Source organism: Acanthaster planci, linkage group LG02 (assembly GCF_054643075.1).
Source record: "Acanthaster planci isolate LZ-2023a linkage group LG02, COTS_SCS, whole genome shotgun sequence".
Classification (NCBI taxonomy): domain Eukaryota; kingdom Metazoa; phylum Echinodermata; class Asteroidea; order Valvatida; family Acanthasteridae; genus Acanthaster; species Acanthaster planci.
In genome coordinates, this window is record NC_141778.1 from 31,498,844 (window position 1) to 31,524,404 (window position 25,561).

Sequence of the window (25,561 nt, forward strand, 5' to 3'; positions counted from 1 at the left end):
TTTTATACGGTGCCACTGTCTCTTTTGTAACAAAAAATGATCAGTTATCTAATGAGCACAGAAGCAATAAAGTCAATCACACACGTGAAATCCGAGCCCTTACCTCACTATAGTTGAGCTGCAACCCGACTACAAAGCCAATTTCCAAGCGATGGGAGAATAAAGACCATTATTTACATTTCTGAATTTTTGTAATTGACCCCATCCAAGTATTATCCACTTATAACGCCCCCCCCCGCACTCCGGTTCTTCCTCCACGCCCCGCCACTGGTAAAAAACATTACCTGACGCTGAGGGCAGTATTACAAGTAACTGCTGCGGCTGTACGTGCAAAGCGAGGTAACGTGAAATGTTTACATGGAAATATGCTCATTTCTTGTGTTTATCAAGCTTTTCAGTGTAAGGAAAACTAACATATGGGTTGTTAATGTTATTATGATAGATATTTTTATCTACTTTGTAAGATTCTAGCTTTCAAAAATTCGCCAGAGACTGAGGACTTCAACGATGAAGGGGGCTCCCATTAAAGTATTCAATCCTTTTCGTGACAAATTGTTTTCGTACTTACTTGGGGGATCGTGCTCTGAAATAATGAATTAGTTTAGATGGTGTCTTTGAAGAGAGTTCTGTATCCAGCCACCACAATTCTAACGCTTTATAAACTCGAAAAAAATTTTTAAATGACTGAATATGTCTGCTGAAATACAAGAAAAAACAGTTTTTCCTCAGACATGTCAGACGTAGACGTGTCACACAAGTCAGTTGACATAGTCATCGTTGATATGGTTGAATTTACCCCCAAGCTGACAAATGGCTGAACAGACTTTCTTTACATTGATGTTTGTACACAAGACCACAGTCTAGTCTGGGGCATTTTTATAGAGAATCAGAGTAGCCTAGGCTTATTACAATAAATCTGCATTTTTGCTAATTTAAGTGTATTTTGTTTTCTGTTTTTTTAAATTTAAGACAGGTTGCCTAAATGTACTGGATTCCACTACTGTGAGTATACTCATAGGAAGTGAAAGGCTATTGTAAGGTAAATTGAAAACACTGGCATCACTGTAGAACACAACAAACACGCTGCTGGCAGTGTGGAGGCGAGGGCGTACATCCGTAAAAATCTCATGTTCAAACAGTCATTGGAAAGGTACCTGGGTCATTCTACAGTGTGTTTAAAAAAAAGGAAACTGAGATTAATTTGTCAATATCTTGGACATGCTTAACCCTTCACGCCGGGACGCGGCTAGAGCCGCCGTAAAAATTGAGATCCTCAACCCGCTTTTCAGCTATTATTCTCGGGCCATGCTCGAGCGAACACGGTGAAAGAAGGCAGACCCTGGTTATTTGTATATATGGTGATTGGCCTTTGTGTGTAGCCCAGAAATGAAAAGACCGAATTTGCATCATAATCACCAGCTTCACAATAGTTCCCACTTTGAAAAGAGGCAACAGGAATGTGGAAGCGTGAGTAGAGCCGCATGCCACCGAACAGTCAGCCTTTTCACTGTGTAATTCAAAGCGTACAGAGCACGCAGGGCCACAAACCGAGAATTTGCAGTTTGGCAGGTGGCCTTCGTGGCCAAGCGAGGCTTGAATTCTTGGAGTCGGCTTTCGGAAAGAAATTCCCGTCGTCAAGGGGTTAAATATTTTGGCTGCAGTGAATCTGGCACAAGACTAGTTCTGACATGGTTGATTAAACTGCTTCATGGTCAGTCATCTATGATGGTAAATTGAATTTCTTGGTCTCATAAGAAAGAGGACATCATTATTGAATAAATGGTGGTTGCCAATTTCCAAAATATTCAACCATGTCCAAGATATTAACAAATTAATCTCGGTTTCCTTTTTTAAAAAACGCTCTGTATAAATTAGGGGTCCAATTTGTTTCCTGTCCCTGTCACATCTGACATACATGTATATTCATTTGCAAAAGTTTAAGACTACCTGGAATTTTATTGGTATTTCTGTCACTGGGCCTGCATTACACTGTCTCACTGAATGATTAACATGATTTGACAGTGGTGCATAACATCACTGTAGTGCTATATACCCATTTGAATGAAAGTTTTTGCAAAGGCAGGTCTTGTATGACGTTTTGTCTGTAAGGCAGCTTAGGAAAAAAAGCCAGTCTAAGCAATTAGAAATAAATGAGGGAACACTGAATATTAGACTGTTAACGTGTCAAATCATGGAAATGTAGTCAAAAATGTTCAACCATGGTCCCAAGGTTACACATTGAAAATAAACATAAGTTGCCATGATTGACTGGTTTAAGTTTGGTTTTCCTTCAGGTTAATGCATTTTCTATGGGTGGTCCTAAACTTTTGCAAATGACTGTATGATTTTGTAAGTTCAGAACACATTCTTAAATTTCATAGAGTAATGCATTAATGTAAATTACCTGCCAAACAACTAGAAATTGTTTGAAATCAATTTCAGTGATGTGTCCATCTCAAATTACACAGGTCACATGTAATGGGGACACAAAAATGTCACACTTTGGACCCCCAATTTATGGAATGACCCACCTATTAAATATGCATGTATGCATACAACGATTGGTAAATGGGAACGCCCCTTTGAAGTTGTGTATGGCAGTCAGTGTGTTAAGCAAATGTAGCAGTTCATGTATTCAGGTTTTTTCATTCCTTTTTTGCAATTTTGGATTTAGAGTAACTGATTTAAAGCAAGTAATTTGATTAACCCTAACCCATGTCAATCCTCCAAAATCCTCTGGGTGGTTTTGGAGGATTTGGGAAGATTCAGCATGAATGATAATTTGAACATTGGAGGATTTTTGGAGGATTGAGGATGAATGGATTGAGGATGAATATAGCATCTACATGTAGCAATAGGGTAGACAGTTTCTTCAGAGATGCCAAGGATAAGGTACAAATGTTTTAAGTCGGGTTCTGCTTTTTCAAAAAAAGTTTACGGGCATTTGTTAACCACAAATAAGAATTCAAACTCAAGGACTGGTAAGCAACAGAATGCCATCTACCTGATGTACATTTTACATTCTGCGGAAGTGCAAAAAGGTAGTATTTTGTCCGACTTTATCAGTTGAAAAATGCATTTGCATTGATTGATTTGCTAGTTTCACTGCATAATGACCAACATTTCTAATCCCAATAAATACCAGGTGGAGATAAAAGATACATGTAGATATGCTTGTACACTGTTATTTACTGTACCACATAGAGATGGACACTTTAATTTAATCTAAAAAGCAGATTTACACTTGAAGCATGTAGCCTGAATTAGCTTTGAAAAAAAAACAGACGGTAACAAATGTGCACCCATACTTCTTATCAATACTGTAGGTAATGAAGGGTTTACAGAAGGATGTTTACCTGTGAAATGTGTGGAACTTGGAAAAAAAGGTAACAATCAGTTGAACTTTTTGAAAACTGCATCATTTTGCCCCTTCGAAAAAAAATTCAAATGTTGATTCAAATCACTTTCTTTTTTAAAAATCATTTGATTTCAATCACTAATTGAAATGGTGATTTGAATCACAATTTAAATCTGTGATTTAAATCAAACAACTCTGATAATGAGTATTTGTCATATTTTACTTGTTGGCCTTTCATACAGAACTATGTAGTCAGGCTTTGTAGTCTCGTGTTCCAGCCGTCCATTCAGCAATCATGGACTCCGAGGAAGATGGAGATATGACCTCCAAGGCGGATCCTTTGCTGTCGCCCTCCGCCAAGGAGTTAACTCTGACTAGCTTCCTGTTTGGCAATATCGACACAAAGGGCAACCTAGAAGATGACATTCTTGATCCAGTGAGTATAAAATATTGCATTTAAGTTTCCAGAGGAGCCTTATCAAAGAAACACTGTTGATTCAATCCAATATTATTTGTCATGTCAAGACCTTGAAAACTAAGCGAAGTGTACACTTCTGTGGATCTCATTTGTGTAGACCTGTAAGCACGCTCGGAAAATGTTATTAAAATGTCTGAATCCTGTAGACTGGTGTCATGTATTCAAACAGGAATCCAAGCGTCATCTTGCTGAGTTGGGAGCCTTGTCAGGTCTTGGAAAAATTGTCCAAGAGATTGCCACCGAAGAGGATTATGATGCTGACGACGATGGCAAAAGTGTTGAAGATTCATCCATGGATGATGGTAAGCAAAACAAAATATGGACAATGTGCATGTAGGAAAAAAAAAGTACTTCGTTAGCAAGCTCAGCACCTCGGCTAAAGTGACTTGTAGATTTGTACTTTTGAGGGTATTCTCTTCAGTTGAAAATCATAGATTTGTCTACGACTTTTTGACATCCAATTTTATTTTGTAAAAGGAGATTTTCAATGAATACAGTATAGGTCAGAATTTTAGCCTACACGCAAACACGCTTAGCTTGTCAGTGTGTATTGAGTCAAACAGAAAAGAAAGGAGTTAATCGCAACACGTGTCAGTGTGTATTGAGTCAAACAGAAAAGAAAGGAGTCCAACAGAAAAGAAAGGAGTTAATCGCAACACGAAACATGCTGACCCCTGGGCAACAGAGAACGCCGACACTACAGTCTGATCTGCTACGCGCAAAGCCCGGAACAGCCAGGCCCTTGTTGACCAGAGCAGTCATTTTCCTAGTTTCCCCACAGTGAAAATTATTCAGTTTGAGTGCAGCTCATGCTATCTTCAAATTCCACGGAAATGTTGTCAGGAGTTTACCTTGTATATAGCAGGCATCACAAAATCATTTTCGAAGATAAAGCGTTTTGTTTGTCAGTACAGGATCAGTGAAAGTGCCATGCAGGCAACCCTTTTGTTTATGTCTGAATTTCTCCCAAAACCTCTGAATCAGGCACAGAAAATTCGAGCATGAAATCAATTTTCAACAGAGACAATTATAACTAGCAGTTTTTATGACAAAACATTTCCTAAAGTAGAGAAAACTAGTTTGTAGGAAATCCACAAAATATAAACAGGGTTTGACCTCGCCGGTCCGCTAGCCAAATTTTAGTCAAGATGGCCGCCATGGTGGCGATCCTAGCATATACACACTCAAACTCTGTGTGTTCAAAATTGCGTCAATATAAATTCGATGTGAGATGGGGATTTTTCCCATCAGTTTTCAGTCTTTGAACTGGAAATAAAATATCGCTCTGATTGTGACAATATTAGGACCAAACTGAACAGCAAAGATCGTACCAAAATGAAAGGAAGTCAGGTCTGCGCTAGCACTAGCGCTAGCGACGTTCATGCACCGGCTGCACACAACAGACAAAGTAGCGCCCATGTGAACTTCATAAATATGCATGTTGTGTGACATGTGGGCTGTAGCTTTGCATTTGTTGGGGCTGTATTGAAATGAATATGCAATACACATTTTTTGATTTATGATTGGTGGTTGGGATGAAAGTGCTGGGGTGGTTGCAGTTTCGTGATTACTTGGTCGTGGCACGGTCGCAGCACATGTAGCAGGAAATGAAAAAGTCAAGTTAACATTTACGCAAGTTCGGTTGGCTTTAGTCGGTTGATTTCAGTGCTTTTCCAATTTACTGGAATTGTGACACATGAACTAAATTTCCATAAAATAAGAAACCCTTCATTGTAAAATCAGCTACTTATAATAGTTCTGGTTGAGGAATGGATTTTTTTCGTGGTTACTGTTTATTTGTGAAAAAGTTCTCGCGCAGTCGGGAATTGCTTAAAACCAATCTAGCATTAGAACCAGCAAAAAAGCGTTGTCGTTATCACTCGAGTCAATCCCATGAGTTTAAAATCCAAAGCTTACATGTGGGAAAAAGTGTTGTAGTAGCTAACACATTCGGTGGACTACTGGCCAGTTAATCACTGAAATTTGACATTTTCCAGATGTAATCCAACTGAACAACTTTCATGATACAAAACAAAAAGAAAACGGCTGTGATAGTGATACATATTTTGATACTTCAAGACAGTCATCTTGCCAGCCAAGCACTACACGTACGTGATTTCACATATTCAGTGCACTGCCATGCAGTGTACATTTTACATGTACCTGTACATGTAGAGTGTATGTACACGTACACGAAGCTGGAGCGACAGCTCTACGTGTGCAGTGGTTCACTACACGTTGTCGGTCACCTTTGCAGTCTGTGGTCACAAGCCCTGCCGAGATAATGAGGTCTGGGGTCACGCCTATTGTGCTTTGGACCAGCAGTGCACGGTAAAAGCTGCAAAGTGTGTATTGAACAGTGTGTCAGGTTCACTGATCGGTAATAGCGTGTTGGCTAAAATTCTGACCTGTACTGTATATCCAAACTGTTGCCTGACTAATTGGAGGAGACACCATCACTGGGTTGGTGTCGCTTGCACGAGTATGTTCTTAAGCTAGATGCATGCTTTCATTTGGCAAGTCACAGTATCCTATCGGTTGAAGAGGCACCTGTCCACAGGCATTGTGCCACTGCATTAATGTTTCTAACTGTGGTCATCAAATCGCACTATAAAAGATTTGATACCCTCGACATAAGATGCAGATTAATTCATAACACTGAAGATGTGAGTCCATTACGTGAGTGATAAAACGTTCCTATGAGTCCTTTCTACTATTTGTTTCCATGTTTTTCTTCAGGTTCTGTAGAAAAGGCCAGTGATGCAGTAGATTACTCGGATATCAACGAGGCGGCAGAAGATGTGTCTTATGAGAAATACAGAGAGGCTATGTCGACAGTCATGCTTTCCAAACAAGGTCACAAAGTCTATGATTTAATAAACAGGCAGTGTAGCCAGTATAACCTCGTATGGATAAAAACGTTCAATGGGTCAAGGGTTCAGATCTGGCTGACTATCTGTTACGGCCCTGGGCAAGGCACTCTACTCTCACTTTTCTCTCTTTGCCGTGGAGGTCATAAGCTGGGGCATAATGAACTGGCATGTCATCCCACAGGAATGCCAATATCTACAGTCATTCCAGACCAGGAAAAATCAGGGATAAATGATGGCCTTATTCATTCGTATTGCAGTCTTGTTATTAGGGCCCAGTTTGATGAGCTGTGAAGCTTTGTGGCAAATTAGTTTAAAAGGTTTGGGGTAGCACCATGCAAGGATATCTACTTTTAAATATGTGCGGTTCATGAGTGCCCTCCGGTTCTTTTCAGAACCACGCAAACTCAAAAAGAGCTATCCTTGCACCTTGGGTCCAGTTTCATAGAGAAAAGTACTAGTTGTCAGTTTTTCAGTTTATGTTACACTCTTCACATTTGCATTTCATATCTTGATGCTACTTACTTTACTTAAGAATAAGCATGATATAAACGTAATTAATGGACATTTTTTCAGGGGTTCCAACAGGTGTTAATGAATGCAGCATAAGTTTGTGATTGTACCCCTGTATCTTAATAGCAAATGAACTGTGTTGGACTTTGTAGTTCAGTAAGGAGCAGCCGTGTAAATGCTGCCTAAGTTTTTGATTTCCATTATTAATGTACTACATGTGCTTGTGTCATATCTGGTAGCAGGTTCTGATGATGAGGATTATGACGATGACGATTCAGCAGAAACTTCCAAATCTGAGAGTGACTCCCAACTGATGCCCCCTCCCCCTCCGCCTGTCCTACGCAAGACGGTCCCTCCCTCCACCCCTCTCTCACCACCAGACAGCCATGACGAGGGCAGTCATACCCTGGGAGAGGATGGGCAAGCCACCAGGAGGAGGGAAGGTAGAGAAGGGGATCAAGACACCCCTCAGGAGACCAAGAAAATGCCAAGTGTGACAGAGCTGTTCCCAGAGTTCAGAGAGGGAAAGGTATGCACGTTGTGGTCCAGGTCGAGACAATATGGCCCATTGTGTGCGAGTTTGTCTCATCCAGCACTTTGAAACAGTTTGACCTTCCTTTCATTTTAACGCTTTTGTGAATGACTTCAAATAGAAGGTCTTTTACTGTGTGAGATAAGTAGAATAAATCAAGAAGAGTTTCCAATAACTTTGTAAAGAGGTCACGGATTTTGCACAGGTGTTGAGGTTCCACCGTCTCTTCGGATGCCAGAACACGCTTCCCCAGATTTGGCGTGGTGCCAAGAGGAAGCGAAGAAAGCGTCGTCCGACAGCCAGTTCAGATGGTCCGGAGCAGGTGTCAAGTCCTACAAAGAGTAATATCACGGGTTGGCAGTATAACTATGCGCCGACACCACCCCCGGAAGACTGCACTCCAGATGATGAGGCAAGTTTCAGGCCATAGGCAAGCTCTGTCCAGTCAGGCCCATTTTCTAAATCTCAGTTTCATCCATCTCAGACACAAAAGTCATCTGCAGGTGTTTACTGTTTGATAGAATGTGAAAATACGTCATATTTTGGCCTCAAATTAATTAGTTTGGTGCTGCTGTGATAGCCGCATTAAGCCCAAGGGTCTTAACCGGGGAATACATTCACAAGAGCACAATATTGAAACTGACGCTGGAGAACCTTGGGTAGCACACTGCAGTTTTCCTGTGTATTTACGGTAACTATGAGCCAACTCACCAATGTACCGGCTACGGACAAATCACTGTCCAAACTAGTAGCCACACAGCATTTTCAACAATTATCACAAGTCTTAAACTAATCTCTTCATGATGCTTCTCCTTCAATTAATGTGGAATCCTTGTTCGTTTTCTTCTTACCCCGGCAGATAACCATGCTGGCCCCTATCGAGCCCCAGGTGTCCAACGATGATGAAGATGCCACTAAGAGTAAAGACGTGAAGCCCAAGGTGGCTGAGTGGCGGTACGGGCCAGCCCAGTACTGGTACGACATGCTGGGAGTACCGGAAAGCGGAGAAGGATTTGACTATGGCCTCCAGACCAAGAAAGTAGGTCATGGTGTAATTCTGGTTAATGATCAACTGTCATCTTAAAGACTTGTGCAAACTAGCCCACGCCATGAGTCACATTTGCCAATCATGCACTTGTTTATGACACTGACATATGAAGTGTACTTTAGCAAGAAATTCCACAAAGCATTTGAAAATCTGGTAGTTCAGGCGAACAAATTAGCTGTTGCCTATCATTTTAAAAATTTGTTGGATTTGCTTCTATTTCATGGACAAAAATGTCAAATAATCATCTTCACGGTTAAGTGCTAATTGTTTGGAGGATATCTTTCCTGTACAAACTGTTACCAATTCCCCCAATTTTTAAAATTGACACTTGTGCAGAATAACAACAACAAAGAGAATGTTCCCAGCCCCAAGCCAGTAAATGACGAGGCAGAGCCCCCCCAGGAGACTGTCCCTCTTGAAGAGATCCTGGCCGACTGTCCCAGTGTCCCCCCGGCCCCGCAGGATGCCTTTGAGTTGGTCAGCCAGCTGCCCTGGGAAGAAAACATCATTTGGGATGGGGAGGAGGTCAAGGAGAAAGTGTTGCAGGGCATTGACGCTAACACACTGGCGGGTTGGGTGCCTACACTGGCAAACAGGACTGTCCTTGCATACTGCACTGCGCATGGTATGTTCAAACTGTCCAGTATGGTCCCCTGTCAAACCAGATTTCAAATCCCAAATCTTGTGAAATTCACAAACTAGCCTGTTTTAACATCACATTACATTTATAATCAGCCATGAAGTATAGCTTATAGCTCCACACAACCTGATTACCAATTTTAAAACTTCTGTGAACTCAGACTTCGGGGTCGACCTAAAATGTTTAACTAGCCACAGTTAATATGGCTAGTGCTTTCCAAGTAAGGATCCCCTCCCCATTCCTTTCATTGATCATTTAGATACCTTGTTAAACACTGAATGGCGTTGCAGGAAATCCCGATTTAATACCTTTGGCACATGTCATTGACTCTTTCACAGGAAGGCGCAATATGGACTTTCTGGACCCCAGCCTCAGCTCGGCTCCGATGGGCCTGAAACTCCAGGGTCCATCCCTGGCGAGAAAGGTGGCCAACAAACTGGCACAACAAGGTGAACACACACTTGCATTGTTGTCATCATAAGTACAAGATAACGTCTTGCCTGTCAAGCAGTGTTGTCCGGCCTGTCACAATCAGTCTCAAGTCAGTTAAACTTTTCCATTGAACGGAGACAGAGGCATTTTTGTCAGTATTCCTACATCCCCTGTCATTAGTGATTAGACTTGTTACTTGATTTGCTGTAGACCTGTAAAATTTGACAATCATTCTGTGGTGAAATTAAGTCCTATTACTTTAGGCCGTTTCTGATTTTTTTTTGCACTCTTATGCCGCAGCTCAAGATAGCCAAGAGCCTGAGAAGTTGTCTTGGTACTCCATCTTTCCAGTTGACAACGAGGAATTGGTTTACCACAGGTGGGAAGATGATATCATTTGGGACCATGAGGTGAGTGAAGCAAAGTTGTTCTAGAACCTACAGTTCCTATGGTAGTTACAATGGTTAGTGCCGTCTAGTATGAGTTGTAGTTTCATATTGCACACAGAGTTCTACATTGGGAGCTGGTTACAGTGGATAAGCCCAACAGTCTACATACGCGCAAGCTGACCAACTAGCTGCAGCTGTGAAAGCACCTTGCAGACATAACCTTAATTTGTTCTTGCTTGTCTTGTTACTACAAACTTGTAGAACATGGACAGGATCCCACCTCCTAGCACCATGAAGCTGGACCCCAATGATGAGAACATCATCCTGGGGATCCCAGAGGATCCAGACCCAAATGCGGAGGCGGAGGTGGTCAAAGAAAAGAAAGAACCTAGGAGGTCAAAGATTGTCCTGGAGAAGACAGGAGTCACTAAGTCCAATATTCTGCAGGTGAGTCTGCAGGAACGTCAACCCAAGTTGATCCGCTTCCAAGCTAAATCACAGACAGTTGGAATGAACAGGGGCAGAGGTATTCCTTTTAAGAGGTCCCTTCACATTTTAATCAAATCATCTGCGAAATATTTTATGACCTGACTTTTTATTTGACTCATGATGGAGTGGATTGCCACTCAGATATGAGGTTTAAATTGCGTGGGAAGACTTGTACTTGTCAAGTCAAAGGGTTATTGGAATTGTTTTTCTGTTATGGTCCAGAACTTATAACTAGATCAGAAACAATCTTTTTGTTGCAAAATGTTCAGTTTGATCATTTCCCTTACCTTTTGATTCTCATAAATTTAAACATTTTAAGATTCATTTTTTCGGATGAGAGCTAATGCAATGGTGGTGTAATGTGGCAGTGCCACAGGTAAATCATTAACTGTCAAATTTTGTAGAGTATAATTCAGTCCTACAGAAATGCAAGAAATATGAATATGTTTTCCTTAAAGACCCAACCCCAGGAAGATGAAGATGTGAAGGAGCCCTTCAACATCTCCAACGATGCCTACTACTACCCTAAGAATGTTGGTGAGAACAAGCTGCGAGCCAACATGGCTGGTAACCTTCAGGTTAGATATACCTTGTCATCTCCCCTGCAGTACAATCCAAGTTGACTCCACTGTCATAAAAGTATCTTTATGTTACTGCCAAGGTAGTCTTTACAATGTCATTTCGAGCTCAGTTGACATCAGTGATAAGTCGGTACTTTGGCATGTCAAAAGCTAATATGAGTGTGATCTGGAAGCAGAAAGAGGAGCGAGACACAGTTCAGGTTACCACAGAAATGCTAATTTTTGCTAAATTTCTTGAAGTCAAAATCTGTTTACCGCTGGATAACAAGGACTTCAGAGTCGTTTTGTTTTCGAAGGGGGGTGTAATGACTGATGAGTAATAGTCAGAAGTGTGAACTTGATTTGGTCCACCAGTTTGGTATCGTCAGTAATAGTTGGTTGTGCATCCTTCTCCCCACAGCATTCCACCCCTGCTGTGGAGCTGCGCCAACCCTTCTTCCCAACCCACATTGGTCCCATCAGGCTGCGCCATTTCCACAGGCCCCAGCTCAAGCGATTCTCCCACGGTGCCCTGGCATCTCCAGGATATCATAACGTCTGGCCACTGCTCAGACGCATCAAGACCAAGGCCAAGGTAAACTTGCTTTAACTCACTGTTCTTGCAAGTCAAGATGCCACCTAAAAGTAGTATCTTGAACCTTAAAGTTCTTTTCTCTGTCATATTTTAGTGAAGTCCATTTAGGCTTACCTGGAAATTGTATATTCAAAAATTTAAGCCTGAATTGTGAGTCAGTTGGGTGGAGGTATGTTATTACAGATAATTTGCATCTGCCACCTATTAATGTTTCTCAAGAGTGAAGCAAGGAGCATCAGGAAAGGGACACCTGATACGTGGAACAGTATTAGTTCAATTTTTTAAATTTCGGCTCTAGCATTGTCTGTTTGAAAAGTTCAACCGACCAAACATGGCTCATAGCTTTTCAGATGTTCATTACTTCCAAGTGGATCTTCCGTTTTATGATTGGCAGTTGCGAGAGCAGGAGCGACAGGCCTCGGGAGGGGGTGAGATGTTCTTCATGAGGACCCCGGAGGACCTGTCAGGGATGGACGGTGAGCTCATCCTGACCGAGTTCTGCGAGCAGTTTCCACCACACATGATGCAAGTGGGCATGGCCAGCAAGATATGCAACTACTACAAGCGGGTAAGCGTGGGTCACAACTATCACAGACCTTGATGTCTTGCACACTTGGTGCTGCTATCAAACAGTTTATGGAAGCCATGAAGCTGTCCAGAAAACAAATAGTTCACTGACCTATCTGCAGATACAAAACCACCAGTGATGATAATTAAAAACTAAAAAAGATAAAATTAATATAACGTAAGTTGACAAAAAATTAAAAATCAGAGTTGTTGAGCTGTCCGGGGAAAAAAAAGGAAGTGTATTACATACCTTTAGTTAAAAGAAACTACAGTCGACTCCCATTATTACGAGCTCGGTCATAAGGATAACCCGGATGCAACGAGCATATTCTCCCAGTCCCGAACAATTTGTGTTCATTGCTGTAGAGAAATATTTGGTTATTACGTACACGGATATCGCGAGACTTCGCCTACAACGACGATTTGTGCCGACCCCATGTGAGCAAAAGTATTGTTCTCAACCCATTTACAGCGACTTTTGTCCAAACCGTATTATCTGCAGCTGTCAACGACAAAATTCGGGCATCATACGTTTTCCCAGTCTGTCAACGCCTTATCAATGTACCTTTGTAAGAACTTCAACGTAATGTTGTTTCATCTCGCCGATCTTTAATCAATGACATCGCGCCCTCTCTTGTCCCATTTTGTTAAATGCAAATCTGATGTGAAACGCATCCCCCTTAAACAGGTGCAGGAAAATATGCCCTACAAAAAGCATCAACATAATCCGAAGCTATTATTTGCGTGTATAAAAGAAAAATTGCACTAGAAAAATAATCTCATCTACATCTCAACAAAAACCCCAGACATACTGGTAATAGTGGCACACTCTTTTGACTGGTTTAGCCAATTCACGACGAAAGCAAAATGTACACTCAGGACGTGTGACGTACATGTACATGTACTTACCGGCACGGACTTGAATGTTTCTTCTCACTCGGCTATTCTTCTCAGCTTCTTCTGATCCAGGTTGTGAAATATTTGACTTTTAAATGTACTTTATTTATATCCTTTTATTCATCAACATTAGATAAAAATTCAGCATCTATGAGAGACACATAACATCGTCTTTTCATGTGTTCGGTGTGCGGTATCGGTGTACCTGTACATGATTACAACAGACATGTACGGGGCTATAAACTTTTAACGACGCTCTGGCTATAATGACAGAATTGTGAAAGTCCGCCGGCCCTCGTAACGGGAGTCAACTGTAACAATGTAGATGTGCATTTAGGATATTAGATGCTTGAATCTAAATTGCATTCATTAATTGGTGTTTATTATCTACATCAGAAATCGCCATCAGATTCAAAGCCACCAGAGTATGAGCACGGAGAGACAGTGTATGTCAGGAGCTCTCCTTTTCTTGGCGTCCTAACACCAGGAGAATCCCTGCAGGCCTTGGAAAACAACCTCTTCCGATCCCCAGCCTACCTGCACAAGATGCCAAACACTGACTTCCTGGTCATCAGGACTAGGCAGAAGTGAGTGTGCTTCATGTGATTTTTTTCTCTTTGAATTTTAAACTGTTGTTTGGTTGTCGCATGTGCTCTGTGTTGAGAATATCTGACATCCTCAATTTCTTAATGCTTTGAATATATGATTGATAGAGGGAATCTTTGAAATGTCATAGAGGGAAGACAGTTAACCACTTGGCACCGGGGTTTCCCGGCTCCGGAGACATTGGCTGTTTATGCATGGTCGGGTTGCCTGAAATCAGAACAAAAGAACTGGACCTTGTAACAAAAGACCGAACTCGGAACAAAAGACTGAGCTGCTAGGTCTCGCCAGTCAAGGTTCATATGCTGTCAGCACAGAATGTTGGCATAAGCTGGAGATAATCCGTCATTGTTTTGAAACAGTATATTATTGCAGCATTCAGTGCCCAGGGATTATCAGTGGGGTAAAAGTGCTCCAGCACTCCAGCAATGAGTGATACAATACCACTACACGCTAATCTGGCCGCATTTGTAAAGACAACACTGCCGTCTACCAATGCACTGGGCCAGTTTCCTGAAATTACGCAGCACCGCACAATGTGGACAGTCTCTACTGGGCGGTAGGCCTAGCTGCAATACTAAGGTGTCAATGGAGGTTGCCTGTCAGATTAGAGTAGCCACCAGACAGTCTTTTGAGAGGGTGTAAGCGTCCAGTAAATGAAGTTTTTGAACAATTTTGAAAATGGAGAATCATGAAAAATTGCCCGGCAACACATCCTGCTTGTGCAAACTCCACCCGGCAGGAAGTGGTTAAGGGTGACACCAAAAATCAGAAATTTTGGAATGTTCTCAGGAATGTAGCCATATCCATCACAAATTCATCACTGGTCAGTCAGAGGTCTCACAACAGGAAGACGAACAATAAACAAGCAACACTTGATTCCAATTGCTTGATGAAGTTGTCTCGACTTGTGGTCACCTTGTGAGGAACTTCATGAGGTGTTGATGTTTGGACCCCATGAATTACTTTGACTGTGTAACAGTTTGTCGTCGTTGTTTGCCCAGGTACTTCATCAGGACCATTGACCACATTTACACCTTGGGACAGGAGTGTCCTCTTCGGGAAGTCCCAGGCCCCAACTCAAAGAAGGCCAACAATCACATCCGAGACTTCCTACAGGTCTGTGGTCCATAAAGGATTGTCACTAAGTGTCCTGTCTGTTTTGCTGCGATTGAATGCAAGTGAAATTCATGGTCTAGTTATGTACATTGACATGAAATGTACTTCAGATTTTAACCATAAAATGGAGTCTGAAAGTGTCGTACATCTGGCAGTACCTGAAAACCTATGCTAAAATGAGAGTGTGAAAACTGGACTTTCAATCTTCCATGTGATGTTACACGTGCAAGCACCTTGATTACATAGAAGCCATGCTTGTTTTGGAGTTGAAGATTGCAACCCAAACAGAACTTTAATAAGAAACTGTGAGTGCGCAGGGCATGCTAACATGTGTAGGGAGGGTGTCAATTCACTCTGTTATATACTGAAACATTGCAACTGTGGGCGTTTAAACAGGTGTTCATTTACCGGCTGTTTTGGAAGAGTAATGATCGTCCCCGTCGCATCAAGATGGAGGACATCAAGAGAGCCTTTCCGACACACTCAGAGAGCAGCATTAGGAAACGGCTCAAGTTGTGCGCTGACTTCAAACGCACAGGTAAACTTGGACGTGATTAGTAGAGATACATCAGGATAATACTGGGAAGAAACAAGGTTTGCAGTGGTTTGTGAGTGGAGTGGGCAGTAGCCTCATTTAGCACCAGAGATATTTAATTCAAAATGACCAGCATTGGAGAAATGAGAAATATGCTTTGCATTGAACATAAGTAGATATTGGTAGGACAAAAACTGCCCAATACTAGTTTGTAATAATGTTGCATTACATTTAGTGATTCTTTAACCATGGCTCGCCACTACTTAGCTATTTTTCACCAATAATTTATTCACACTAAGGCCTTACGTTTCCATTCATGAAATGAAAGCACCCGAAAATGTGCAATTTTTTTCAGGCATGGATTCCAATTGGTGGGTGATCAAACCTGAATTTCGGCTTCCCAGCGAGGAGGAGATACGGGCCATGGTGTCCCCTGAGCAGAGCTGTGCATACTACAGCATGCTGGCAGCCGAACAAAGATTAAAGGTCAGTACCTGGGAGAGTCATGTTGTGCAAATTTTTCAATTGTGTCAAAAAAGCAGAGTTGATCTTCCAGAGCAAGAACAAGGACATCTGTAAGATTGCAAGTCGTCCAAAATCCCTCATTTTTATGTTTTGTGAATTTTTTTGGATCAGGATGCTGGATATGGTGAGAAGTCCTTCTTCGCTCCAGATGATGACAACGAAGACGACTTACAGAAAATCGATGATGAGGTGAGTGCATCATTCAGCAAATGGTGCCACCGCAAACCCAAACTGCATTTAAACTGGATAAGTTTGCGGTAGCACCATGGATGTATTTCTTTTTGAACATGTGGAGTTCTTAAAAACCCCACATGCTCAAAAAGAGATACATCCATGGTGCTAGGGCAATCCTATCTAGTTTACTTGCTACCTCCACCATGAAAAGTTTCAAATCTCATCAAACTGCATTTGAAATCGAGTTCAACATCAGTTTCATGAAGAGTGCTTAAGAATGAATATCCGACTTTTCTACTAAGATTTTTTGTCAGAATTTATGATTTTAGATTTAGAATTCAGATTATTTAGATTTATGAGGAATGTTGAAATACTTAACAAAGTAAGGAGTGTTAGTAGTTATACACTGCTACGAACTGTCAACACCTAAAAAGATCTGAAATACAGGAAGAGTGTGGTACAAGATCCTCTTTTCCTATAAATTCACTTCATCTTTTCCCCAGGTCCGGACGGCTCCTTGGAACACCACCAGGGCCTTCATAGCTGCCATGAAGGGCAAGTGTCTGCTCGCTGTGACTGGTCCCACAGATCCGACAGGATGTGGCGAGGGCTTTGCCTACATGAAAGTCCCCAACAAGCCCTCTGGGGCTAAGGTAACCATCAGTTTGTACTTCTTTCAAACTTGACACAGAAGCAAGTGTCCCAGTGTCAGTTTTGGTAATTTTGTTGTGATATTTTCTCTCACCACGTGAATGCTGTGTTTAATAAAAATGACTGGATAGCTACATAATGTTAAATCAGTATTCATGGCTTGCTCCTTTAAAATTGAAGTAAATCAGTTGTGGCCGTTGCTTTTGATCTGACAGGATGACACTAGTTCTCCCCAGCAAGTGAAGAAGACAGTGACAGGCACGGATGCGGATCTTCGTCGTCTCAACCTGAAACAGGCTAAGCAACTCCTGCGCAAGTTTGGCATCTCAGAGGAGGATGTAAGTCCATCTTGTAATAATTTAATTTAAACCCATTCAAATTATCTATTTTAACAGTGTTGATGGGATTAAACTATGAAACAAAAAAGTGTATTTTAATAGATGTAAAAATTGAACATGCAAATATTCAGCTTGCAATTACTGCATGTTGTAATTGTATTCCATGCTTGAGGAATTTGCCCAAAGACAGTCTTTTCCAGTGATTGTTGGAAAATAATAATTGACACATTAAATTGAAACCACCTTTTCTTTTCTGGAATATTTGAATTTGAAACTTAGTATGTAAAATGGCGTAGTTTTGCCACTGTTGAATTTTACATAAGTGACCAGTGTTGTCTTTTATAAGATTATCCCAACATTTTTTGTGTGTTTTCTTTTTTATTTTTTTACCCAGATCAAGAAGTTATCTCGCTGGGAGGTCATTGACGTGGTGCGCACCTACTCCACTCAGCAGGCCAAGATGGGGGAGACTGCCACTGCCAAGTTTGCTCGGGGGAACCGTTTTGGCATCGCGGAGCACCAAGAGCGCTACAAGGAAGAGTGCCAGAGGATATTTGACCTGCAAAATAAGTACGACTCTTGCAGACACTTGCTGCCTCGTAGCTTTTCTAGATAGCACTTGTGTGTTGCAGTACGAAACATTTGCCGAACCAGAATGGTTGAATCACATACTGCTTAAACATTTTGGCATTTAGGTGTTTAATCTTCCGGTGTGGCTTCTTAAAAATGGCCCGACTTAAAACAGTTGGTCAGTGAAGAGTGGCTGTAACAGTGAAACGGCAGCCACACTGCTGAAATTGCTCTATGCCTTAATATGTCTGGCTTTGCTGTTGGTACCTGAAGCTCTGTAGAAACTTTAGTACAAATTTGCTTTCAACCTTCTGACCTTCAAAGTACATTTGACCATACTCCTTCGTGCTTGTTCCTGGAATCAGATTAGCCACATGTGGAAGGTTTGCATGGTGAGGTGTCAATCAACCAGTTAGGTTTGTGATTACAACATGTATAAACTATCCCTGTTTTGAGCGTTGGTTCCAAATAGAACTGCTAACTCTATGTTTCAGGCAGTATGCTCTTCCCATCAGAAATCAGATAAGCCTTGTCTTCTATTGGCATTTATCAAGTCAGCACTGTTGCCTGCTTCAGGCTTTAAGGGGAGCCTCAGTATCATCTAGAAGGGGGGGCACATCACAGGAACAAAACACATTTTTCATGCTTATGCTTTTTCTTGATGGGGCCCCAGCTTCCCACCAGGGGGCCTGGACCCCTCGGGGCCCCCTCTGGTGATGGGCCTGCATCAAGTATTTGTTCTTGATTTCAATATTGTACTGCACGAATATAAAAGGATTACTGGCATGGCAGGCTGATAGCCTAGTGCTTAGTTTCATTGCTTCATCTTGTTCTCATACTGCAGAGTCTTAGCCTCAGATGAGGTGCTGTCAACCGATGAGGACAGCAGCTCTGGAGATGACAGTGACTTTGAGGAGATGGGCAAGAACATTGAGAGCATGCTGACCAACAAGAAAACCAGCATACAGGTGAGTATTAGCTGGATTCAAGCCACCATCTTGAATGGCTTCACATGACAGATATAGTAACCGGATTATGACTGATTGGTGTGCTGCATGACACAAAATTAGACAAATAATATTGTTTCTTTTGTACAGTTACAATGAATGTTCATTCATTTTTGTATTGATTCTAACCAGTGATGTAGTGCCTAAGCCTTAAGGCTTGATTTTAGGGCCTTGGCCTTAGCCTTAACCACTTGCCGCCAGGGTTTTTGGTACCAGACAGGTATTCTTTATAAGCGTGGCCGGGGTCTCCAAAGTCGGACAAAGGGAACTGGGCCTTGTAACAAAAGACCGTACCCGTAACAAAAGACCAGGCTGCTGGGCATTACCAACCTTTTTTTCACTCTCAGTAGTGGAGATAACCCAGCCTTGTTTTGAAACAGTACCACTGCACGCTAATCTGGCCCCTATTGAAAAAGGTCAGCATCGCACTGTGTCAGGTTCGTGAACAAAAGAAAATTACATAACACCGCACAATCTGGGCTCTCTTTACAAGGCAGCAGGCCTGGCTGAAATACTCTAGCGTCAATAGATGTTGTCTGTCAGAAACCAGACAGTCCTTTGTGTGGGTGTAAGTGTCCAGTAAATGAAGATAAGCATTTTTAAAGAATTTTGAAAACAGAAAAAAATGATAATTATCCCGCCCCAGCATCATCAACATTGATAACTGCCACCGGCGTGAAGTGGTTAAGGCTTAGGGGTGAAAGCCTTGGCCTTAGCCCTGAGGGATCAATGTCTTCTAATTTTAGGGCTTTGCTCTTCAATGTCCTCTGATATTTTAATTTTCCAGATAAATTTGTTTGAAATTTTGCTATTCTGCAAATACAAAATTACACCCTAGGGTCAGCTCTGAGCTGTCTGCAAAGTCTCCAGTATTTAAGATAATCATGTTTTGCAATGGAGAAGGGAAACACCCTCACTCTGTTCGCTTGTGCATTTACAGTATCACGTTTGATAGAATGTTTTGCTGCATTATAACTGTGCTTGTGGCCACAAGGCCAGGGAGATGATTTTTAACTTCCATAAAATTCTATGGAATGCATACAGACAACATATGTGTTGAAGACTGCCAATCACCTTCTTAGTGCACTGCCCCATGCAGAAAATGATATTTTGCTAATTACAGTGTAGGTCCAATCATGGTCTCTTTCCATCGTGGTCTGATCTTGAGCATGTCAAATTCAGAATCCATTTTAAAGATCACCATAGAGTTGTCAATTCCATCTCTGTAATAAAGAATTAGTCTTTAACAACAAAATGCAACCTAAATGTAGCATTCATTTTCTCCCAAAGTATTAATGGTATAAAATTAAAGTTGACACTGCTTTTTATTTGTGCCGAAAATTTCGGTGCAGTGATCTTTTCAATTATGTAGCACAAAACTCTAAATTCAGCTCAGTATCCTCATTCTGCAGGCCATGTGTTAGTATTAAATGAAGTAAACACAGCTGTGTGATTGTGATGTGTCTTATAAAAATACAAGAAGTTGTCGTTTATCATCTCTTCAAAATGCATCAGTTTTGAAGAGACAAATTTTAAGTTGGAGGTTTTAAGGTTAAGTTCAACTCATACTAAAACAACTTTTTCCCTAGTAATTATTTTGGGAGAAAATAAAATGTCACTTTGCTCTGTGTATCTTTGAGGCAAAGTTGTATAATATTATACTTAAGGGCCTTGGCCTTGGCTTGAGGGTCCAAGCCTTGGCCTTTACCTTGAGGATCAAAACCTTTGCTCCAACAGTGATTCTAACTATGTCAGTAATACCCTGAACAGGTCAAAAGTAAGTCTGTTTGGACTCTCGGCAAGACAGTAGACAGAAGCAACTATGTTGTAATATGAACCCAAAGCCATATTCTTTATCAGGACAAAAACCAATAAAAAATGTTTTTTTTAATTCATTTTGCTCTGAAAAAAATTTATCGGTTTATCTTGTTTGACCAAACATTGGGTGCAAAAAGGTCTGGTATGCTTTTTGAGGATTAGACCCCTGTAACCACATGAGGACGCTGTTAGTGATGCAGTGAAACATAATATTCATGTGAAATATGCATAGTAATTAGGTCCTGCTTTCCAAAATATTTTACTCAATTAAGATTTATGTGAGGCAATGCCTGTAGCTTTAAAGATGCAGGTGCTTCAGATGCAAAAAGTACTTCATGGGGAATCAAACATCTGTTTTTTTGACAGTAATGGCTATGGGTTGCTGGCTTAGTGCAAACGTTAGTCAGCAGTGATTAGTTTCTCAGCCTCCTTGCCAAGTAATTCATAGACGAAGCTCTCAAACCTTTTAGCACTATATTTTTCTTTCAGCTCTTAAGTAATTTAATCAGTAACTGTTTGGCTTCCTAGTCATTGGGTAAGCCCTTTCATGACTTTGGTTGTTATTTTTTCAATTAAAGTTGAACCGAGAATGGGATTGGAGACATTTAAAGACAGCAAGACATTTAAAGATTGCAAGCCTTCCAGTTGGACTACCCATCACTGTTAATGAACAAGGCTTTTTCAACAGAATACTGACCATTTCAAACATTGAAATAATATATTTCTTGTATAATGTGATAAAGGTGTCGCATTTATAGGCGAGAGTCAATAACATCTTGAAGCGAGCATTTTTCATTTGAATAAAACAAACTTCAATGCTACGTCTTTAAGCCAGAAATCAAATAATAAAGTACCATTTATTATTTAAGCTGATCAGAAATACCTGGTAGAATGTTTCTTTACCTTACCCACTACACCATGCAAGCCGACTTGACAGGCCTCCTCCTTTTTTCCTTTTGTGCCCACCATCCTACATAATGGTGCCGAAGCTGCTAGGTGCCGTCCATAACATATGTACGCACGAAGGAGGTCGGTGCCGTTGTGTTCACCATGTGTACAGTGGGGAAGGGGGGTTAGAGCCAGTGCGTACCGTACGCAAACCCAAAATTTGCCTGTAATGAATCTTTATCATTATTTATCTTTATCATATTTATCCTCCCATGCCAATGCCCATTTGTTTGTAAATCGCAACCTTTTAATACTCATGACACAAAGACCGGCTGCATAGTCTGGAATTGTGGAAGGCGTATGCATACATGGGGAGGAGGTTTGAAGCCATTGCATACACCATGCGTGCAGGGGAGGGGAGGGTCTGAATTCGGCATTTCGTGCATACATACTTTATGGCCGGCCCCTTTAAATGCAAACGTGTAATTTTTGTGCCAATTATAATGCATTGTTGGCATGGTTTGTACTGTTGTCTTGTACTGTAACTGCGTTATTTGATCACAGTAGTGGGAAGTTGAAAACAAAGAAGTGGAAGGCTTTCTTAAACTCAATTTTTAAACTTAATCCACCTGTTAAGATTGTAACTGTGTAAGCATCAAATCCAATTCTTTGTGGTTGCTGTAAAAAGACGACCTTTGATACTGTCACATTACGACTATCATTTGTAAACATGCAAAATTGTACACTCCCATATTTTGTCTTGCATTGTCTGCAGTAAGCTCTCAGAGTTAGTATCCCTTGGCTAAAAACTAATGCCTCACCTCATCAAGAAACTCACCTGCCTGAAGGAACATAAAACAAAAAAAACCAGAATAAAAGCAGCTTGCCTTAATTATATCTCAAGCGCTTCTCTCTGCTGATGTGTGTAATTCAAGTCCCCTGTTGACATGATGCTATAACGCACTTTTGAACCAGCCCCAGGTTATTTAAGTAGTGTTGATTCCCCAGGAGGACCCACGAAAAGATTAGTGTAAACCATACTGGGTCACAAGGGACGGTGGATTATCCTTCGCGCCGCACTCAGCCACAGATTACTTGTAATAATCTCGCTTGTTTTTACTCTCTAGTCTTGTGATGAGTTCTTCAGAGAAGAGACATGTACATGTAATTCCTAGCTTAGAGAAGTAAGCTTGATTGGAAAGAGCGCCATTTACAGCCTTTCTGGTCTGTTCCTTGTGTGACCTGAGAAGCCTTCACCAGTGTGGCATAGTAGAATTCAATTAAAGTGAAATGTTAAGCCTCCCTCGGGCCTTGTGATTGCTCAACTCTGGGTGAAATTGTTGATTGTATGTAATTGCTTCAGGGAACCATTATTGAACTTCAGTGTGAGTGTACAGTATGAGAAACTTCTCTGCTATAGCCCAAACCGTCAAGGTTTGGTGGAAATTACGTAGAATCCTGCTGGATGTGGCACGGTTAAGACAAAGGAGTTGTAATGAAGTTAGCAATTTGTTATTCAATTTTCTTACAGGCTTCACAAAGAAAAAAAACCTTGTGATTGTTCTGATAGTGTCACCATTAAGAGTGATATTCATTTTTTTTCGGTTCTCTCAAAGTCACTTAAATGGAAGTCACAGTAGATTTGCTTTTGAAGCTTGGACCCAGAACTTGTTTCAGAAAGTTGAGTCACTTTTCACATGGATTGCTTTTGTTGTTTCCTTGATTGCCTCCCCAGGATGAGTAACTACATATGGTGACCTTTTTTGATGATAAAATAACAGGTGCACACACGTACTGGTTGTAAAATTCATCAGCAAGAATATTTGTACAGAAAACAAGAAATCGTCTGAAGGTGTTTGTTTTATTTGGCAATGTCTGTCAACTTAACATTTTAAGTCTTTGAAGATTTGTTCTCCAGATGATGATGTCCAAATGACAAATTTTTATTCCACAAAAGTTTACAATATGAACCAAACATTTCTCATCCTACTAGTGATTAATTCTTGTGAAAATTCGCAGCTAACCCATGAACGGGAGGAGGCGGAGAGACGGGAGCTGCAACGAATGCTGATGGGGGACAGTGCAAGCACCAGCAAGGGGGAGGGCAAGGAGACTGCAGGTGGCAAAAATGGCACCAACACCCCCACCCCAGGGGCCGGCCCATCTAGCAGGGACGATGACCTGAATTCAACACACAGCTTTGGATCTTCATTTGTAAGTCCATGTACATCGTTCATTTTTTTAGTTTTTTAAATTTAGGCTCTGGTGTGATTGAACACTTGCAACAGCTTCGAAATAAAGCTGCACGACTGGTCCTTGTGTGTGGACAGGATCAGCCCTGTGCAGGCTTGTTGGCAGAGCTTCACTGGCTGCCAATAAAAGTGCAGATTTCTTTTAAAATACTCACACTAATATGTAAGTGCCTGCATACCCAAGCCCTGTCATATCTGACTGATCTCATAATATCCCATCAACATCGACTTCACTCCTCTTCTCATCTTACCCAGCTTTCTATTCCTAGATCTAACAAAAGGACAGCCGGAGGTAACTCCAGAGTAGCAGGCTCATGCCTCTGGAACAAACTTCCAGTAGATCTGAGAGAAGCCGAGTCCGAGGTCATTTTCAGACGTTCTTTAACCACTTCATGCCAGGGCATTTTTCAATGTTGATGATGCTGGGCCGGCATGACTATCATTTTTTCCGTTTTCAAAATGCTTCAAAAATTCGTCATTTTACTTAACGGTCATTTGTAGCCGCTCGAAGTAATCTTTAGGCACTACTTTAAGTTGACAGGTGACCTTCATTGATGCCCGAGTATTTCAGCCAGGCCTGCAGCCTTGTAAAAAGAGCCCATATTGTGCGGTGTTATGTAATTTGGATTTGTGTAGGGCTCAGCAGTTGTTCGAAATGGAGAAATTCAGAAACTGGGAGAGTGAATGACCTAATCCTCCTTGATCCTTCCAATCATTAATAAGATTTGGAGGTTTCTTGTCTGATTGAGAAAGATTGTGTTTGGCCACTGTTTACACATAAGAATTTTGCATTACAGCAGGAGTCATTTGTTTCCTCATATAGGGGCTCACTTTGCCTTAGTAGAAAATGAATGGAAGGGCATGTGACTTTATAAGGGTCACTTCATTGTAGTTGCTTTAATTTCTGTTAAGTATTTTTATTTGAAGGTAATAACACTTGGCATGATGTGATAGTTTTACTATCTACTAAATGTTTACCAACTTTGTGCACACACAAGGATTTTTTTGAAACCTATGTTGCTGGTGCAATCTCAAGTAAACAGCCATTGTGGCACTTACAATGGGTGTTCTTGTTCTTGTATCGTTGATAGCACAGTGACATTTAAAAGAAAACACTTTGATTGACAGAAGCAAGTTCCCTGTTCTCTCCAGATTTGTGTCAATCCTTCCTCACAGTACTCACAGGATTTTTTTTTCATCATGTATCTCTGTCAAAACTCTGTCCTGTTCTTTACCTCGCTGCAACAGTGCATTCAGTGTAATCCTGACGGATTGAGCAGGATTTCCCAGAGTTTTCAGTGCCCTTTCAGGTAATCGTGACTCCAGGGATGGCTAGAGTGCATGCCTTGATTTTTGTTGCGAGCAGGCCCTCGTCAAAGAAGAGTATTGTCAACAACTTGTAAATCTTCCCACCCTGGCTGTTGTCAGGTTGGCTCTGGACACCCTGCTATTAAGCGCAGCAAATGTACCACTTACGTTAAGCTGAAGTGAGGATGGTGATGACAGTAACCAAATGCACTAGTTTATTTTGTTGCGTTGTGCAGTGTATGGAACGAATACCAGCTTTGGCACTGTGCACTGACAGTTGTCAGTTTACTATTGGTAGAACAGTGGATATATTGGATAATTTCAAATCTCTTTAAATTAATGAAAATAAAATCAAATCAATAATCAATATGTCACTTCATTTCCAGTCAGAAAACAAATGAATTG

General features: G+C 41.2%; 1 protein-coding gene across 6 annotated transcripts in view; it reads left to right on the top strand.

Moving 5' to 3' along the window:
• Window positions 1–290: 290 nt before the first annotated feature.
• LOC110976880 (transcription initiation factor TFIID subunit 1-like) overlaps window positions 291–25,561 on the top strand; it is a 45,216-nt gene continuing 19,945 nt past the window's right edge. Inside the window, exons 1-26 of one of the 6 annotated variants that reach the window (XM_087132702.1) lie at window positions 291–339; window positions 974–1,039; window positions 3,327–3,386; window positions 3,601–3,794; window positions 4,006–4,138; window positions 6,576–6,692; window positions 7,462–7,748; window positions 7,957–8,163; window positions 8,611–8,790; window positions 9,136–9,424; window positions 9,778–9,888; window positions 10,172–10,281; window positions 10,522–10,707; window positions 11,208–11,327; window positions 11,731–11,904; window positions 12,299–12,472; window positions 13,765–13,955; window positions 14,976–15,090; window positions 15,487–15,628; window positions 15,981–16,111; window positions 16,262–16,339; window positions 16,828–16,977; window positions 17,191–17,313; window positions 17,708–17,883; window positions 18,728–18,851; window positions 23,616–23,810. In XM_087132702.1, the coding sequence (XP_086988828.1) occupies window positions 3,654–3,794; window positions 4,006–4,138; window positions 6,576–6,692; window positions 7,462–7,748; window positions 7,957–8,163; window positions 8,611–8,790; window positions 9,136–9,424; window positions 9,778–9,888; window positions 10,172–10,281; window positions 10,522–10,707; window positions 11,208–11,327; window positions 11,731–11,904; window positions 12,299–12,472; window positions 13,765–13,955; window positions 14,976–15,090; window positions 15,487–15,628; window positions 15,981–16,111; window positions 16,262–16,339; window positions 16,828–16,977; window positions 17,191–17,313; window positions 17,708–17,883; window positions 18,728–18,851; window positions 23,616–23,810 (3,654 nt within the window). In that variant the 5' untranslated portion in view covers window positions 291–339; window positions 974–1,039; window positions 3,327–3,386; window positions 3,601–3,653. Of the gene's footprint in view, window positions 340–382; window positions 400–969; window positions 1,151–3,326; window positions 3,387–3,600; window positions 3,795–4,005; window positions 4,139–6,575; window positions 6,693–7,461; window positions 7,749–7,956; window positions 8,164–8,610; window positions 8,791–9,135; window positions 9,425–9,777; window positions 9,889–10,171; window positions 10,282–10,521; window positions 10,708–11,207; window positions 11,328–11,730; window positions 11,905–12,298; window positions 12,473–13,764; window positions 13,956–14,975; window positions 15,091–15,486; window positions 15,629–15,980; window positions 16,112–16,261; window positions 16,340–16,827; window positions 16,978–17,190; window positions 17,314–17,707; window positions 17,884–18,727; window positions 18,852–23,615; window positions 23,811–25,561 lie in introns of those variants that run through there. The other 5 variants (XM_022230546.2, XM_022230547.2, XM_022230549.2 and 2 more) reach the window with 5 other exon arrangements.